This window comes from Ranitomeya variabilis, chromosome 6 (genome assembly GCF_051348905.1).
Source record: "Ranitomeya variabilis isolate aRanVar5 chromosome 6, aRanVar5.hap1, whole genome shotgun sequence".
NCBI lineage: Eukaryota > Metazoa > Chordata > Amphibia > Anura > Dendrobatidae > Ranitomeya > Ranitomeya variabilis.
The window spans coordinates 272,117,845-272,138,016 of record NC_135237.1 but is presented as its reverse complement, the minus strand read 5'-3'; the positions used below and the strand labels follow the sequence as shown (position 1 = coordinate 272,138,016).

At 42.0% G+C, this 20,172-nt stretch overlaps 1 protein-coding gene across 7 annotated transcripts in view; it reads right to left on the bottom strand.

Moving 5' to 3' along the window:
* LOC143782312 (uncharacterized) overlaps positions 1-20,172 on the bottom strand; it is a 261,375-nt gene that overhangs the window by 89,941 nt on the left and 151,262 nt on the right. For 6 of the 7 annotated variants that reach the window (XM_077269634.1, XM_077269636.1, XM_077269637.1 and 3 more), the window contains 2 exons: positions 15,584-15,628; positions 791-832 (listed from right to left, as the gene is read on the bottom strand). The exons of the other annotated variant lie outside the window; for it this stretch is intronic. In XM_077269634.1, the coding sequence (XP_077125749.1) occupies positions 791-832; positions 15,584-15,628 (87 nt within the window). The remainder of the gene's footprint in view (positions 1-790; positions 833-15,583; positions 15,629-20,172) is intronic. 7 annotated transcript variants of the gene reach the window in all.

Here is a 20,172-nt window from a genome sequence, read left to right as displayed (position 1 = left end):
AACAGTACATACTCACCTTCTGATGTCTGTCACGTCCCCCGGCGTCCGCGCTGCTGCTCAGAGTTTCCTGCAGTGAATGGATCAGCGCCGGCCGTAAAGCAAAGCACAGAGGTGACGTCACCGCTCTGCTTTAGGGCCGGCGCTTACACAGTGCAGGGAAGCGGACGCCGGGGGACGTGACAGGCACCGGAATGTAAGTATGTAGTGTTTGTTTTTTCTTACATGTACACTGGTAACCAGGGTAAACATCGGGTTACTAAGCGCGGCCCTGCGCTTAGTAACCCGATGTTTACCCTGGTTACCCGGGGACTTCGGCATCATTGGTCGCTGGAGAGCTGTCTGTGAGACAGCTCTCCAGCGACCACACAGCGACGAAAAAGGCACGCTGCAGCGATCGGCATCGTTGTCTATATCGCTGCAGCGTCGCTTAATATGACGGTACCTTAAGGTCAGACACATTACACAGTACACAGCAGAGGCACATGAGATAAAAATAATGTTCCTGTGCTGAGATAATCTTAACACATCCAACTGTGGAAATTATTTTTATTCCAAGATCTATTGTTTAAAATGCACTTTGTAGGAAAACCCCTTTAATGCCATATGCCAAATCTTGGCTGGAAAGTGAGTTCCTATGGCAGGACTATCACTTGGCATAGCTGATGAGCAACGTACTGCCTCTTGAGAAATGGGAGCATTGCAATGCATAGTATGAAGCGTACACCTAGATCAGCAGGTCTGAAATTGCAGCTTTTACAGATGGGACAATGGAATATAAAGATCATCATACCATGTTGAGTATTCTGTGCAGGGTTCAGCTTTCTTTCTTGAGCTTAAAAACAACAAAAGTTAGTCACCAACACATTGAGATTACAAGAAATTTCTCAAGGACACCGCTTGTCCTACACTTAGCGTACATTAGTCCACAGAATACTGCTAGTGCAACCTAAAAGCAGTTATTTTGGATTTAAACACTCATTGCTAATGATGAGCGAGTATACTCATTGCTCAGGTGGTCTCCCGAGTATTTGTAACTGCTCAGAGATTTAGTTTTCATTGCCTCAGCTGCATGATTTACGGCTGCTAGCCAGCCTGAATACATGTGGGAATCCCCACATGTAATCAAGCTGTCTAACAGTCGTAAATCATGCAGCTGAGGCAATGAAAACTAAATCTCTGAACACTAACAAATACTCCCACCCGAGAGTGCTCACTCGCTCATCACTACTCATTGCCTATCTGTAGGATAGTCAATGATTGATGGTTTTGGGGTCTGAGCTCCATGGATGAGAATAAAGGGGCTGCAGAGCTCTTGGCTCTAAGGTGCTGTACAAGGCACAGCAGTCAGGATAGACAAGACACTGAGTAAAGAATGAAAGGGATGCAGAGCTCACTTCTGCTGGTCTTCAGGGTTGCTGAGAATGACCCACACTGACCAGATACCGGCTAAAGCTCCAGAAAACCCCTTTAACATTACAACAGCATGTGCCTGAGCAGTTGATGCAAAATTGGAAATGCAAGAAATATTGGTAGACCATGACCACTATGGTTTCAGGGTTTCACACTGTCAGGTTTTCATTGCACCAGACAACCATTCTATTAGTCCTGTCTGGTAAAAGTACTATTAAAAAACCGGGAGAGACTTGAAGGAAGCCTGAGTGACCTGTACTAACTAATGGACTCTGTCAAGTTCCTTTGAAAACCGATACAGGGGGGAAAAAAAGCATGTTTTAGTCACAAAACATGTTATAAAAATTACATGAATAAAAAAGAACCAGACTCTAATGCCAGAATGAACAGGGCCTTAAGACATTCAATTAATTAAAATTAATAAAACAGGTCCAGTTGCACAAGTAATGAAACCACTTTAGTACTGGCTAGAGGTTTCTGTAGCCTAATCAATTTGACACTATCTGTACACCTATATCAGTACACTGGTCACAAACAGGACTGTGTGAGGCCTGGAATGATCAAGTTACTAGGTAGAGATCATTTTTCATGGTGTTTCTATTCATTTATTTAAAATGTAAAAAAAAAATTAAAATTAAAATTTGAATATTCTAGACAGCATTATACACATTTCTCTTCCACTCTAACACTAGCATGTAACGCAACATGTTTAAATTTGAGCTGGTGTAATGTGTGAAATTAGGACTGTGGGCCAAATTACTTTTGGGTCTCTATTTTATTTTTTGGGGAGGTGATGTGACGAAAAAACAGCCATTCTGACATTTTTCTTTATTTCCATTTCGGTGTTCACCATATGGGAATTTTTAAAATATATTTTTTTTTTGTTCAAACAATTACGCAGATAAACTAAACAAAACATATATTAATTTATATTTTTCAAAATATTTTATGTTTCATTAATCTTGTTAGGGTACCAGAGTCTGCCATTGTTTGATTGCCTATACACTACGATATTAGTGTTTTAGCAGGAATCCCAAAAAAACAATGGATAGGTAATCTGGCACACAGTCTCCCAATAAAAATATCTTTATTAAATCCAAGTGACTAAAAATATATCTCACGATTAGGATTAAAAACAGGACATCCAGGTAGAAATTGTATTGACCTACGTGTTTCAATGCAATAAGTCGATGTAGATACTTTTATGCCCAAAAATGAGAAGTATTCTAGGAGTGAATCTTTCATTGGCTAACCAGAAGAATTATTAAATTAAAGGTATCACTCCTAGAATACTTTTGGACATGAAAGTATTTAAGGTACATACATTTTTCTGGACAACATGGTACAAAAGTTGTTGTATTGATGTACAATAAAAAAAATGTCTAAACCGTTCTTACCCACGGTATACAGAGTATACCACGAGTAAAAACATTCAGATTTTTTGGGAGACTGTTCCGAATTACTTACCCATCATTTCTTTGGGATTCCTGCTGTTTGTAGGATTACAACCAGGATTTTTTCTCTGAGCACGTCCTGTGATTTTTCATCATCAACTTATAGTGGAACATGGGGTGAGCAAAACTTTCTTTATATTTTGTGAACATTATGGTATTGCGGTTAATTTCATTTCCGGCTTCCTTTGAAGCATAGCCTTCTGTTGCTGTGTAATCTTTATTTTCAGTTTTGAATTAATGAACAGCTCCTGCATCAGGGGGCCCTTTGGGGGTTGTGTCCTTATGTGGTGCTCTGCTTACATATTCATCCTTATGGCAGGTCACTGATCCTGCCTCCTATTTTACATACTCCATAGAATATTGTTTAAGAAAAAAAAAAAACAACATTTATCAGGAAGGCATTGGCGCTGTAGTATGATATGGTTGATAATATAGCGGTTTTCAATTTATTTAGACTTTTTTTTTTTCTTTTTCAACAAAATTGTCTTAATCAAAATGGAGGCTGCGCCAACGTGGGCTGTACTGTAGCATCTATAGGGATGAGATAAATGCTACTGTGTAGGTGCGGCCGCCATTTTGATTAAGATCATTTTGATGGAAAAAAAAAATGTATATGCAAAAAAAATGAATACAATACAATACAATGCATATTATCCACTGTATCATGCTACAGCGAAGGCGCCTGCCTGATGAATGTGATTTTTTTTAATGAAACCATATTCTATGCAATTTGTAAAACATGGGGCATGTCAGTGAGGGATCATAAGCCATAATGATGAATATGTAAGCTGAGCACCACATGAAGACGCTTATCACTTGGTATAGCTGATGAGCAACGTTCTGCCTCTTGAGAAATGGTAATTCTAAAGCTCATTGTGAAGAGTAGGGACAATAAGATACAAGTGTCCTCATATCTGGCGGAATATCCCATGCAGGTTTTCCCTTCTGCTTTTCTTGAACTTAAAAATAACAAAAATGAGTCAACAGATATTGAGATTCCAAGAAATTTCTTAATGAAAGCAATTTTCATATTTAGTCTAGATTACAGTTATATGAAAAAGTTTGGGCACCCCTATTAATCTTAATCTAATATATAAAGCTGAATGTGTGTGTATGTATGTATGTATGTCCGGGATTGGCATCTGAACCGTCGCAGCTACAGCCACAAAATTTTGCACAGTCACACGTCTGGACCCCGAGAGCGTCATAGGCTATGTTGTGAGGTGAAATTTTAACCCTGCGCTTTCCAATTCATCAAACAATTTTGCCCCTATCTACATAATGGGGAAAAAATGAAAGGAAAAGTGTTGGAGGCAAATTAACAGCTGCCAGATGTGAACAAGGGGGACTTAAAGAATGACAGCGATGGCGCCAAAGAGTATATACCGTACAGTTGCTAAGGTGGGGCCCCAACATGGGATAATCACCACACCACCACAGGGATATGAACACACACACAAAATGCGCCACACACTACTACGTGCTCGAACACATATACCACCCTCAGCACACATTTCACCACACATACACCAACCTCGCCACATAAAAGTAGAAACACAAAAGTCGCCGCTCAAAACTCGCCACGCGCAAAACTCTCCACATGCAAAACTCGCCACACATGCAAAACTCACCTCATGCAAAACTTGCACACGCGGAAAAATTGCCACATGCACAAAAGTTGCAACACATGCAAAAGTTGCCTCACACAAAACTTGCACATACTCAAAAGGCACCACACATAAAACTCGCCACGCGCAAAACTCGCCACGCGCAAAACTTGCTACATTAACCTGTTACATGCAACTCGATACACAAAAAGTTGCTACACGCATGTCGCCACACGCAACTCAACACACACAACTTGACACACGAAACTCGCCCTAAAAACACACACAAGTCTGGTATTATCCTTCAAAAATAAAAATCTGATTAATAAGCAGACAAACTACAAGAGCAACAAATGTACCATATAGGAATCCGGCAGCTGTCAGTCACATGACCAGTCTATTATGTGTATGTGTGAGCTAATATATACTGCCAGGGGGTGGGCTTACTGTTGGCTCAGGCTGCCAATTTAGCTTACAAATACTGAGGTAAAAATACTGACCAAATAACGTGTGAACGAGGTCTAATACAGGAGGAGATGACATACAGATATATACTATATACAGGAGGAGATGACACAGGTATATACTATTTACAGTGGAGATGACACAGGTATATACTATATACAGGAGGAGATGACACAGGTATATACTATATAGAGGAGGAGATGACATACAGGTATATACTACATACAGGAGGAGATGACAGGTATATACTATATACAGGAGCAGATTACCTACAGGTATATAGTATATACAGGAGGAGATGACATATAGGTATATGCTATGTATAGGAGGAGATGACATACAGGTATATACTATATACAGGAGGAGATGACACAGATATATACTATATATAGGTGAGATGACACAGGTATATACTATATACAGGAGATTACATACAGGTATATACTATATATAGGAGGAGATGACATACAGGTATATACTATATCCAGGGGAGATGACAGCAGGTATATACTATATACAGGGGAGATGACATACAGGTATATACTATATACAGGAGATGACATACAGGTGTATACTATATATAAGGGAGATAACAAACATGTATATACTGAGGTGAAAATGAGAGGTGTGAGGTGAAAATGAAAAGGTGTGAGTGCAAAATGAGAGGAGTGAGGGAAAATAGTGGAGTGATGGGAAAATGACAGATGTGAGGTCGAAATGACAAGTGTTAGGGGGGAATGAGAGGAGTGAGGGGGAAAATAAGAGGAGTGGGGGGAAAATGAGAGGTGTGAGGGAGAAAATGAGAGATGTGAGGGGGAAAATGAAAGATGTGATGGGGAAAATGAGAGGCGTGATGGGAAAATAAGAGAAGTGAGGTGCTATAACTAACCACAGATATTTACTATGCCCAGGCAACGCCGGGCTCTTCAGCTAGTGTTTTATAAAAATTATTGTTTTTGCAACAGCTATTTCAGTTTCATATATCTAATAACTGTTGGACACAGTAATGTTTCTGCCTTGAAATGAGGTTTATTGTACTAACAGAAAATGTGCAATCTGCATTCAAACAAAATTTGACAGGTGCATAAGTATGGGCACTTCACCAGAAAAGTGACATTAATATTTAGTAGATCCTCCTTTTGCAAAAATAACAGCCTCTAGTCGCTTCCTGTAGCTTTTAATGAGTTCCTGGATCCTGGATGAAGGTATTTTTGACCATTCCTCTTTACAAAACAATTCCAGTTCAGTTAAGTTTGATGGTCGCCGAGCATGGACAGCCCTCTTCAAATGATCCCACAGATGTTCAATGATATTCAGGTCTGGGGACTGGGATGGCCATTCCAGAACAGTGTAATTATTCCTCTGCATGAATGCCTGAGTAGATTTGGAGCGGTGTTTTGGATCATTGTCATGCTGAAAGATCCATCCCCTGCGTAACTTCAACTTTGTCACTGATTCATGAACATTATTGTCAAGAATCTGTTGATACTGAGAGGAATCCATGCGTCCCTCAACCTTAACCCCTTTACCCCCAAGGGTGGTTTGCACGTTAATGATCGGGCCAATTTTTCTGACCACTGTCCCTTTATGAGGTTATAACTCTGGAACGCTTCAACGGATCCCAGTGATTCTGACAATGTTTTCTCGTGACATTGTACTTCATGATAGTGGTAAAATTTCTTTGATATTACCTGTGTTTATTTGTGAAAAAAACTGAAATTTGGCAAAAATTTTGCAATTTTCCAACTTTGAATTTTTATACAACTAAATCACAGAGATATGTCACACAAAATACTTAATAAGTAACATTTCCCACATGTCTACTTTACATCAGCACAATTTTGGAACCAACATTTTTTTTGTTAGGGAGTTATAAGGGTTAAAAGTTGACCAGCAATTTCTCACTTTTACACCACCATTTTTTTTTTTTTTTTTTTTTTTTTTAGGGACCACATTTTATTTGAAGTCATTTTGAGGGGTCTATATGATGTAAAATACCTAAGTGTGACACCATTCTAAAAACTGCACCCCTCAAGGTGCTCAAAACCACATTCAAGAAGTTTATTAACCCTTCAGGTGTTTCACAGGAATTTTTGGAATGTTTAAATAAAAATGAACATTTAACTTTTTTACACAAAAAATGTACTTCAGCTTCAGTTTGTTTTATTTTACCAAGGGTAACAGGAGAAAATGGCCCCCAAAAGTTGTTGTACAATTTGTCCTGAGTACGCCGATACCCCATATGTGGGGGTAAACCACTGTTTGGGCGCATGGCAGAGCTCGGAAGCGAAGGAGCGCCATTTGACTTTTCAATGCAAAATTGACTGGAATGCAGATGGGACGCCATGTTGCGTTTGGAGAGCCACTGATGTGCCTAAACATTGTAACCCCCCACAAGTGACACCATTTTGGAAAGTAGACCCCCTAAGGAACTTATCTAGATGTGTGGTGAGCACTTTGACCCATTAAGTGATTCACAGAAGTTTATAATGCAGAGCCATAAAAATAAAAAATCATATTTTTTCACAAAAATTATTTTTTAGCCCCCAGTTTTGAATTTTTCCAAGGGAAACAATGTAAATTGAACCCAAAAAGTTGTTGTCCAATTTGTCCTGAGTACGCTGATACCCCATATGTGGGGGGGAACCACCGTTTGGGCGCATGGCAGAGCTCGGAAGGGAAGGAGCGCCATTTGGAATGCAGACTTAGATGGATTGGTCTGCAGGCATCACGTTGCATTTGCAGAGCCCCTGATGTAACTAAACAGTAGAAACCCCCATAAGTGACCCCATATTGGAAACTAGACCCCCCAAGGAACTTATCTAGATGTGTTATATATATATTTTTTTACACAAGTTATTTTTTAGCCCCCAGTTTTGTATTTTCCCAAGCGTACCAGGAGAAATTGGACCCCAAAAGTTGTTGTCCAATGTATCCTGAGTACGCTGATACTCCATATGTTGGGGTAAACCCCTGTTTGTGCGCACAGGAGAGCTCGGAAGGGAAGGAGCACTGATTTACTTTTTCAACGCAGAATTGGCCTGGAATTGAGATCGGACGCAATGTCGCATTTGGAGAGCCCCTGATGTGCCTAAACAGTGGAAACTCCCCAATTATAACTGAAACCCTAATGCAAACACACCCCTAACCCTGATCTCAACTGTAACCCTAACCACACCCCTAACCCTGACACACCCCTAACCCTAATCCCAACTGTAAATGTAATCCAAACCCTAACCCTAACTTTAGCCCCAACCCTAACTTTAGCCCCAACTCTAGCCCTAACCCTAATGGGAAAAAGTAAATAAATACATTTTTTAAATGTTTTAATTTTTCGTAACTAAGGGAGAGATGAAGGGGGGTTTGATTTACTATTTATAGCGAATTTTCTAGCGGATTTTTGATTGGCAGCAGTCACACACTAAAAGACGCTTTTTATTGCAAAAAATGTTTTTTGCGTTACCACATTTTGAGTGCTATAATTTTTCCATATTTTGATCCAGAGAGTCATGTTGACGTTTTTATTAGCAACACTTTCGGGCACGTGACATTTTTTGATCGCTTTTTATTCCGATTTTTGTGAGGCAGAATGACCAATCAACGTATGATTTTGGGATGTGCGGTTCATGCTCCTTTTTTTTTTTCTTTTTGCACAAAGCATGTTCTTGTCTCTTTCTTGGACCAGCACTCCTCCCATTTGGCACAGGTGATTTTAATTAGCAGGAGACTGCAAAGTAAGGGGTCTAAGCCCATCTTGGCTCTCACTGAAGAGCTGGAGGAAGGTGAGTTTAAATGCTCCTTTCATTTTGGTGCTGGTGCTGTGTGACGGCCATTGTTGCTGTGGCTTTGTGCTGGTGGGGCGGCGCGGTCTGGAGTCATGGGGGCTCAGTCTCGCAGCATGGGTGCTGTGGGGCAACAGGCCGTCCGCCCTGCTGGTGCATGGCCGCTGCGGCGGTGGTCGCGGCACGGCTCCGCTCCGTTAGGGCGTTAGGACCCACTACGAGGTTTGCTGTGAAGTGGCAGTGGGCTTCATACAGTCTGATCAGAATGTTAAACTGAAAACCTCATGTTCAGTATATAAATTTTTGCCTAGCGGCTTTAGATCAACGTATGATTTTGGGATGTGCGGTTCATGCTCTTTTTTTTCTTTTTGCACAAAGAATGACCAAAAACCAGCTATTCATGAATTTCTTTGGGGGGGGGGGCGCGTTTATACCGTTCCGCGTTTGGTAAAATGGATAAAGCAGTTTTATTCTTCGGGTCAGTACGATTACAGCGATACCTCATTTACAGGTCCTTCTCAAAAAATTAGCATATAGTGTTAAATTTCATTATTTACCATAATGTAATGATTACAATTAAACTTTCATATATTATAGATTCATTATCCACCAACTGAAATTTGTCAGGTCTTTTATTGTTTTAATACTGATGATTTTGGCATACAACTCCTGATAACCCAAAAAACCTGTCTCAATAAATTAGCATATCAAGAAAAGGTTCTCTAAATGACCTATTACCCTAATCTTCTGAATCAACTAATTAACTCTAAACACATGCAAAAGATACCTGAGGCTTTTAAAAACTCCCTGCCTGGTTCATTACTCAAAACCCCCATCATGGGTAAGACTAGCGACCTGACAGATGTCAAGAAGGCCATCATTGACACCCTCAAGCAAGAGGGTAAGACCCAGAAAGAAATTTCTCAACAAATAGGCTGTTCCCAGAGTGCTGTATCAAGGCACCTCAATGGTAAGTCTGTTGAAAGGAAACAATGTGGCAGAAAACGCTGTACAATGAGAAGAGGTGACCGGACCCTGAGGAAGATTGTGGAGAAGGACCGATTCCAGACCTTGGGGAACCTGAGGAAGCAGTGGACTGAGTCTGGTGTGGAAACATCCAGAGCCACCGTGCCAGGCGTGTGCAGGAAATGGACTACAGGTGCCGCATTCCCCAGGTAAAGCCACTTTTGAACCATAAACAGCGGCAGAAGCGCCTGACCTGGGCTACAGAGAAGCAGCACTGGACTGTTGCTAAGTGGTCCCAAGTACTTTTTTCTGATGAAAGCAAATTTTGCATGTCATTCGGAAATCAAGGTGCCAGAGTCTGGAGGAAGACTGGGGAGAAGGAAATGCCAAAATGCCTGAAGTCCAGTGTCAAGTACCCACAGTCAGTGATGGTGTGGGGTGCCATGTCAGCTGCTGGTGTTGGTCCACTGTGTTTCATCAAGGGCAGGGTCAATGCAGCTAGCTATCAGGAGATTTTGGAGCACTTCATGCTTCCATCGGCTGAAATGCTTTATGGAGATGAAGATTTCATTTTTCAGCACGACCTGGCACCTGCTCACAGTGCCAAAACCACTGGTAAATGGTTTACTGACCATGGTATTACTGTGCTCAATTGGCCTGCCAACTCTCCTGACCTGAACCCCATAGAGAATCTGTGGGATATTGTGAAGAGAAAGTTGAGAGATGCAAGACCCAACACTCTGGATGAGCTTAAGGCCGCTATTGAAGCATCCTGGGCCTCCATAACATCTCAGCAGTGTCACAGGCTGATTGCCTCCATGCCACGCCGCATTGAAGCAGTCATTTCTGCCAAAGGATTCCCGACCAAGTATTGAGTGCATAACTGAACATTATTATTTGATGGTTTTTTTGTTTGGTATTAAAAAACACTTTTATTTGATTGGTCGGGTGAAATATGCTAATTTATTGAGACAGGTTTTTTGGGTTATCAGGAGTTGTATGCCAAAATCATCAGTATTAAAACAATAAAAGACCTGACAAATTTCAGTTGGTGGATAATGAATCTATAATATATGAAAGTTTAATTGTAATCATTACATTATGGTAAATAATGAAATTTAACACTATATGCTAATTTTTTGAGAAGGACCTGTATATCATTTTTTTATGTTTTGGCGCTTTTATATGATAAAAACTATTTTATAGAGAAAACAATTATTTTTGCATCGCTTTATTCTGAGGACTAAATTTTTTATTTTTTAGCTGATGGTGCTGTATGACGGTTCGTTTTTTGCGGGACCAGATGACGTTTTCAGTGGTACCATGGTTATTTATTTCCGTCTTTTTGATCGCATGTTATTCCACTTTTTGTTCGACGGTATGATAATAAAGCGTTGTTTTTTGCCCTTTTTTTTTTTTTACAGTTCACTGAAGGGGTTAACTAGTGGGACAGTTTTATAGGTCGGGTCATTACGGACGCGGCGATACTAAATATGTGTACTCTTATTTGTTTGTTTTTTTAATTTAGATAAAGGAATGTATTTATTGGAACAATATATATATTTTTTTTTTATTTAGGATCACAGTAAAGTGACATCACAGTAAAGTGACAGATCGCCGATCTGACACTTTGCTGTGCACTGTGTCAGATCGGCGATCTGAAGTGCACAGCTCCAGGCTTCCCGGCGCCTGCTCTGAGCAGGCGCTGTGAAGCCACCTCCCTGCTGGACCCGGATGCAGCCCCGCGGTCATTTTGGATCCGAGGCCTGCAAGGAGGAGATGCTCGGTACAAGGTGAGCACATCGCCTTGTACCGATCGTCTCAGGGAAGCCCGCAGGGAGCCCCCTCCCTGCGCGATGCTTCCCTGTACCGCCGGAACACTGCGATCATGTTTGATCACAGTGTGCCGGGGGTTAATGTGCCGGGGGCGCTCCTGGCACATAGTGCCAGATGTCAGCTGTGATAGTCAGCTGATACCCGGCCGCGCTCCCCCCATGAGCGCGGCTGATCGCGCTGGACGTACTATTCCGTCCTTGGGAAGTAGGGCCCACCCCACATGGACAGAATAGTACGTCCAATGACAGAGAGGGGTTAACAAGATTCCCGGTGCCGGCATTGGCCACACAGCCCCAAAGCATGATGGAACCTCCACCAATTTTTACTGTGGGTAGCAAGTGTTTTTCTTGGAATGCTGTGTTTTTTTGCCGCCATGCATAACGCCTTTTTGTATGACCAAACAACTCAATCTTGGTTTCATCATTCTACAGGACCTGCTTCCAAAAAGAAATTGGCTTCTCCAAATGTGCTTTTGCATACCTCAGCCAACTCTGTTTGTGGCGTGCTTGCAGAAACGGCTTCTTTCGCATCACTCTCCCATACAGCTTATCCTTGTGCAAAGTGCATTGTATAGTTGACCAATGAACAGTGACACCATCTGCAGCAAGTTGATGCTGCAGCTCTCTGGAGGTGGTCTGAGGATTGCCCTTGACTGATCTCACCATTCTTCTTCTCTGCCTTTCTGATGTTTTTCTTGGCCTGCCACTTCTGGCCTTAACAAGAACTGTATGTGTGTTCTTCCATTTCCTTACTATGTTCCTCACAGTGGAAATTGACAGGTTAAATCTCTGAGACAGCTTTTTGTATCCTTCCCCTGAACAACTATGTTGAATAATCTTTGTTTTCAGATCATTTGACAGTTGTTTTGAGGAGCCCATGATGCCACTCTTCAGAGGAGATTCAAACAGGAGAACAACTTGCAAGTGGCCACTTTAAGTAGCTTTTCTCATGATTGCATACACTTGGCTATGAAGTTCAAAGCTCAATGAGGTTACAAAACCAAAAAAAGTGCTTTAGTAAGTCAGTAAAAAGTAGGTAGGAGTATTTAAAACAAGAAAATGATAAGGGTGCCCATACTTATGCACCTGTCAAATTTTGTTTGAATGCAGATTGCACATTTTCTGTTAGTACAATAAACCTAATTTCAAGGCAGAAACATTACTGTGTCCAACAGTTATTAGATATATGAAACTGAAATAGCTGTTGCAAAAAAAAAACCTATTTTTATAAAACATTAAGCTTAAGATTAATAGGGGTGCCCAAACTTTCATATAACTGTATATTCTCCATGAATGTGCCCAAGCGCTGCCTGAGGCGATTTATAAAGGATATGCTAGTGGGTGGTTAGTCAGGGGTAGTGGATCTCCTCAGACTCCTGCCTCTCATCGCCTAAGCATACTACTATGGGCGTGAGTGACATGGCTTGCAAGAGTGACATCACAGTAATCTCTTGGCAAATATGGCACGGTGCTCTGTCTCTCTGGGAGTGTGCAGAGAAGCTGGGGAGCCAAGACACAGCCCCAACATGCATTTTCCAGAATGTTGCATCCATGCATGGTATTTGCAAATAGATGATGGTGACGTTATTCTTGCAAGCCATGTCACTCACGCTCACAGTAGTATGCTTAAGCCATGAGAGGCAAAAGTAGTCTAAGGAAATTAATTACCCCTAACCAGTCATCCACAAAAAGGGGCTAGTTGGAATGTAGAAATAGGCTGCAATAAAGTCATGGTAGCAGTGTAAGGGGTTATGGGAGATGAGCGGTTCCCATTAATTTATAAATATGATAAAAAACAACAAATTGTATAATTTACCTGCAAACATTATTGTTATTATTTAACAGCCCTTGGGACAGAGGTTAGAAACCTCAGGCCAGACTGCCCCAAACCTGGAAAAGCAGTTGAGAGTACCATCGTCCATCAGAGCAGCACCAGAGAAGGAGTTCCAGCCATCATATTAGGGGTGAGTCAATTATTAAATGTTTAACCAAATATAGCAGATTACATTTCCAGTCGATCATCCTGTATGGTCCCTGAAGCATGGGATAAATGCCCAAATAGCTGTGGACAGAAATCACTTTCCCTAACCCTGCCTTAGGACATGGAGTCAATTAATATCCAATTTGCTTGTGTTAAGTTGAAACAATCCTTGTTGCAGTTTAAGGAGGGCAGGGCCTAAATGCAGCAAATACAGACGGAAGCATATGTGAGGGTTAACCCTTAACCTCCGCTCCGCCATCCAGTAATTTTCTCCTGGTACCAGGCTCTCAGTGCAGCAGCCACAGGGCTTTAGAACGTTATTAACACACAGATTTACCCCATATCTGCATGCTAAAAGCATTTGGGGACGTGACAGGTTCCCTTTAAAGAGAATCTGTCATCACAAAATATCCTGTTAAAGTAAAGGTATGGCCACAATGGCCCTGTTATACTGATTTAATTGATACCTGTAGTGAAAAAAAAAAAAATCTATAGCCTGGTTCTTGTTTAATTCATATTCGAAGTTTTGGTGCAATAGCCTCTTCGTGCATCGGGGTGGGACTGTCATTGGCTCGGCCATTTTTAAATTTCCCAGGGCGGCACTTGTGCACATTCATGTCCCAGAAGTAACCAGCAAAATGGCACTGCTGGCGGCGTGTGGCAGCAGTTTGGGATCTCGGCTTCATGACGAGCAGAGATTTCAATATGCGCATCTGCTGCCATTTTGCTGGAGACCATAAGGTTAATTTGAGCATGAAAAGATTCCGGCGCCATTTTGCAGAATGCCGGGACCTGAATATGTGCAAGAGTTGCCTGAGGTGATTTAAAAAGGAGTGTCATACAAATGTGGATGGACACGGCAGAGCTGAAGATCCTACCCGCATTCCTACCCCGATGCATGAAGAGGTTATTGCACCAAAACTTCAAAGGTGAATTAAAGAAACAGGCTGCAGATTGTTTCACTACAGGTATTCATTAAATCAGTATAACTGGGCTATTATGGCCATACAATAAGTTAGGTTAACTCGTTATGGACAAGTTCTGCTTAAACCCCTGAACAACATCCAATGTACACGTTCGGTGCATGTCAAAAACGGTGTATGGAGCGGGCTCCCGCAGCGAGCCTGCCCCATAATCGGCAGATGATGGCTGTGTATTACAGACAGGACATGTTGCGATTATTAACCTGTTAAATGCTGCTTTCAATCTGATAGCAGCATTTACCTGTGTGCGAGTCATTTTCTCCACCCATCGGCGCCCATGACCTATCCATTCATGTTGTAACAGTCACACAGCCGCGACACATGCAGCTGCGGCTCAGAACAGCTGATTATCGGGAGCGCTCCAGGTATCCGGGTTACTGATGCAGCTTCTTCGGTGGTAAGCGCTATAGCTATTCAGATAAGCTCTTATTTGAAGCTATTTGATCAACTAGTCACAACTCAATAAAAGTCTATGAGAGCCTCATTCTGGTTCTCAAAGACTTGCATTGACAGCCTGAGACATAACTTCTGACTTCCAGCCAGTCAGAAGTTGGGGTCACAAGTTGGCGCCGTGGTACCGGAACGGGGCCCAAAAAGGGTAAAGAAGATGGAGGCTCAGTAAAAGACTGGGGACAAGGACTTTACAGTAGGAGCACCACTCCAGCGCTGAAAAAAAACAAACAAACAAACCTTAGAGTAGTGCTTAAAGGGGTGATGGCAAGTATTATAATTCATCACCTATCCAAGGGATAACTTTCCAATCACTGGGGTTCTGACCGCCGTGGCCCCCACAGATACCAATTACTGGGGCACTGAAAAGCTCCAGCTGAATGGAGTGGAGGTCAATCATACACACTACAGTTCAATTCACTCTGGGAGTGCAAATTGCCAAGCTGGTATCACAGTCATGCAGCCAGTGGTTTGGGCAGCATGAATCAGCAGATATGCTCCTTATAACACCACATCACAAATTTTGGCTGGGCATTGAGTCCCTGCCACTTGAGAAATGGCAAGTATTGTAATTCAGAACTTGAAGTGTGATGCAGAATTTACAGAAGCATTCTTTATCTAAAGGAAAATGTAAAAAAATATCCCCATACCTGGCTGAATATTCCCTGCAGGGTTCACGTTCCTTACTGGTTGAGCTTAAAAAGAACAAAAAAAATTAGTCACCAACACAGTTATTGGGATAACAAGAAATTTCTTACTGAAAGCACTATTCATATTTAGTCTAAATTATACTCTACATAATGCTACTAAAAGAGGTTATTTGGGATTTAAGCACTCACGGCCTTTCATTAGGAAAGGCAATCGGTGCTCGACTGTTATGGGGTTCGACACCCGCTAATCAGAATGAAGGGGCTGCAGGACTCATGGCGCTAAGCTGCAGTACAAGGCACAGCAGCCAGGATAGACCAGACACTAGGTCTAAATAATCAATGAAGGGGATGCAGAGGTCAATTCTGCTGGTCTACACAAACCCCACTGATCAGACACGGGCTAAAGCTCCAGAAAACCCCTTCAACATAAGAGCACGTCATAACAGAGCTGTTCTTGCACATTATGTGAAAAACAAGCAATATCAATAGGCCATGATCACACTGGCATCAGGGTTCCATTAATGAAGGGTTTAATTGCACCTGACAACAATTCTACTAGTCCAGTTTAGCAAAATTAACTATTAAAAAATCCGAAGGAAACCTGAGTGACCGGTTACAAGTAATGGAATCTGTCAAGTTCCTTTAGGGACAGCTGGGGAAAAAATCTACATAAAAGTCACGGCACCTGTAAAAATGGGCTACATAAATGATAACTATCAGATGTATTTGAATAGAAATGAGGGCACTGCCAAATCAGTAGGGATCAACCAAGCATATACTTAAAAGTACCAAAAGTATGAGAAAAAAGGATGAAAATGCATAAGGATAAACTGTAAAATGTCTATTTTTTTATTGTGGAGATGAAAAAAAAATCTCAATCTGTGGCATCATCATGGAAAAAACTCCCCTCTGTTTAGGAATATACTAGTCTCTCATGTTAGGTATCCTGTAAACGGTTACTACTCAGGCGGATGAGGATAGAGGTTGCCTTATTGTGGGTACGCCCAATTTAAACATAAAGCTTATTGACATTATATAGGTGATCCCTGTGCATGGACATACTTTTTCTTGGGCTTTATACCAGATGGCACCTATGGATTAATATGCTTGTGACATTCGCCAAGTATTGGGATACGCTCACATTGGCGTTGATTCATGCTAATGACACCCAGCTAAAACTCTGTCAGAGTCGACTCATTTGAGTATGCTCCAATTCTCTCGCAAACGAGAATTGTAGCACAGGTGTGGAGAAGAGAGAATTTAAAGCCAACCTGTCACCAGGAAAAACGCTATTAACCTGCAGATATGGGGCTAATCTGCAGGTTAACTGCATTACTAACCTGCCCGATGCCCGCCCTTAACTGAATGCCTTGGGGAGAAAATGAACTTTATTCCCCAGCAGCATTGCGGCTTTAGTCAGGGGGGTGGCGCAGCACAGGTTCAGTTACCCGCTATGTGTATAGAGAGCAGTCGCTGTAAACAAACCCCAAAGGAATCCGATTTCAGAAACTAAACCCCTTTAGGGAATTCATATAGGAGCATTTTTAACCCACAGCTGTTTTGCCAATTTCTTTACCAATGGACTGACTGAAGATTAAAATCTTATTACCGTAAAATATAACATCCCCTTTACCCCCAAGGGTGGTTTGCACGTTAATGACCGGGCCAATTTTTACAATTCTGACCACTGTCCCTTTATGAGGTTATAACTCTAGAACTCTTCAATGGATCCCGGTGATTCTGATATTGTTTTCTCATGACATATTGTACTTCATGTTAGTGGTAACATTTATTTGATATGACTTGAACTTATTTGTGAAAAAAATGGAAATTTGGAGAAAAGTTTGAAAATTTAACGTTTTTCCAACTTTGAATTTCCATGCCCTTAAATCACAGATATCTCACACAAAATAATTAATAAGTAATATTTCCCACTTATCTACTTTACATCAGCACAATTTTGGAACCAACATTTTTTATAAGGGATAAAAGTTAAACAGCGATTTCTCATTTACACAACACCACTTTTTTGTGACCACCTCACATTTGAAGTCACTTTGAGGGGTCTATATGATGGATAATACCCAAAAGTGACACCATTCTAAAAACCACATTCAAGATGGTTATTAACCCTTCAGGTGCGTCACAGGAATTTTTTGAATGTTTAAAAAAGAATGAACATTAACTTTTTTTCACAAAAAATGTAATTCAGACCAAAATTTTTTTATTTTACCAAGGATAACAGGAGAAATTTGACTTTTCAATGAAAAATTGTCTGGAATTGAGATCAGACGCCATGCCGCATTTGGAGAGCCTCTGATGTGCCAGTGGAAACCCCCCCCCCACAAGTGACACCATTTTGGAAACTAGACCCCCTAAGGAACCTATCTAGATGCGTGGTGAGTACTTTGAACCCCCACGTTTTTCACTAAAGTTTATAACGCAGAGCCGTGAAAATAAAAAAATCATAAGTTTTTCCACAAAAGTGATCTTTTCGCCCCCAATTTTTTTATTTTCCCAAGAGTAACAGGAGAAATTGGACCCCAAAACTTATTGTACAATTAGTCCTGAGTACGCAGATACCTTATTTGTGGAGTAAACCACTGTTTGGGCGCATGGCAGAGCTCAGAAGGGAAGGAGCGCCAGATTTTACTGTTATGGTTTGCAGGTGCCATGACCGACTGGGAGAGCCCATGAGGTGCCAAAACAGCAGTAAACCCCATAAGTGACCCCATTTTATGAACTACACCTCTTAATGAATTCATCTAGGGGTGCAGCGATCATATTGACACCATGGGTGTGTCACAGAATTTTATACCATTGGGCAGTGAGGACAAAACAACTACACTTTTACCACCAAAATTTTGTTTTAGCCAAAGATTTTACATTTTCACACAAGAAGTGGGTAAAAATGGCAACAAAATGTGTCCCTCAATTTCTACTGAATGTGGCAATAAACCATATGTGGCTGTACAATACTACTTAGCCATGTAGAGAGACTCGGGAGGAATCAAGTGCTATTTGCCTATTCAAGTGAATGGGTCTGTGCACATGTCAGTGTTTCCACGGACCATGTGTCCGTGGGCGAAACACACTGACATGTCCATTTTAATGTCAGCCCAGGACATTAAACGTACCGCAAACGTGCATACACATAACACACATGGATGTCATCCATATGACACACATCAGCGCCGGGGAAGAAGCGTAAGCACTGTTCCCCATTGCTGAACACAGCTCTCATCATTCTTCCCTGCTCTGCTGGCAATCGGCGTGAGCAGGAGAAAATGATAAGAGTTACATTTAATTAATAAGAGACAGCAGGCGGCGGCTGTTGGGACTATTACTTCCATCAGCCTACCTCTGCTGCTAATAACAGTGACAGCAGGAGCGGCGGATGGACTTTATTCTTGCTGTGTCTTTATTTACCATACAACTATAGGATTAGTAATGGGATAGGTATCTTATAGACGCTTTTCCATTACTAAGCCGTGGGCTTGATGTCACCGGTGACATCAACCTGACAAATATTACCCCACTTGCAACCGTTACAGGGCAAGTGGGAGGATGTGCCTTTTCTGGGCAGCTGCGGGCTGCAATTTTTAGGCTGACAGGGGTCAATATCCATGGCCCTTTACCAGCCTGAGAATACCAGCCCTCAGCTGTGTGCTTTAGCAAGGCTGGTTGTCAAAAATGGGAGGGACCCCACGCCTTTTTTTTAATTTATTTAAATAATTTAAAAATATGGCATGGGGATCCCTCTACTCTTGATATCCAACCTTGCTGAAGCTAACAACTGAGGGTTGCAGCCCCAGATGTGAGTTTTGTCTGGCTGGTTATCAAAAATAAGGGGAACCCACGCCGTTTTTTTTAATTACCGTATTTATTTAATGCTGTCACTGTTATTAGCAGCAGCAGGGGAAGGCTGATGCGAGTAATAGTCCCATCAGCCGCCGCCTGCTGTCTCTTATTACTTAAATGTAACTCATCATTCTACCTTGCGTCAATCGCCGGTAGAGCAGGGGAGAATGATGAGAGCCGTGTTCAGCACCCGCTGCCGGGGAACAGCGCTTACTGTAACGCTTCTTCCCTGGCGCCTGTCCTTGTGGTACTGATGCGGCACACGCAGGCCACACGTGTCGCAAGTATTAGACACACGGACACTGACAACTCCGGTACCGGAAATATCAGGACGTGTGAATGAGACCTTATAGCGCGTTTTTATGTTTGGCTGCTGTCACACACTAAAAGACTGTTTTCTCTAGTCACCTTCCACGACGGCATATGGAGGTTGCCTCTTTGCCCTAATGGGGAACAGGAAATGGAGAGGTTAAAAGGCCCTCCCACCTCCCTCTCACCAGTGTCTTTTCCTGTTCCCCATGGGACAGGAGAGGTTTACTTCGTATGCAGTGGTGGCCGGTGACTGCTGCATCTTACAAGCGTCGGCTTGTGTGTAACCGGGCAGCATGGGGTCGTATCTTACCTCCCCTCCTATGCTGCTCCCGTCGCGCCGCGCTGCGGTGTCCTCGGGACCTGTGCCTAGCCTTCCCGCGCCCCCGTGAGGGCAAAGCAGGCTAGTGTTTCTGACC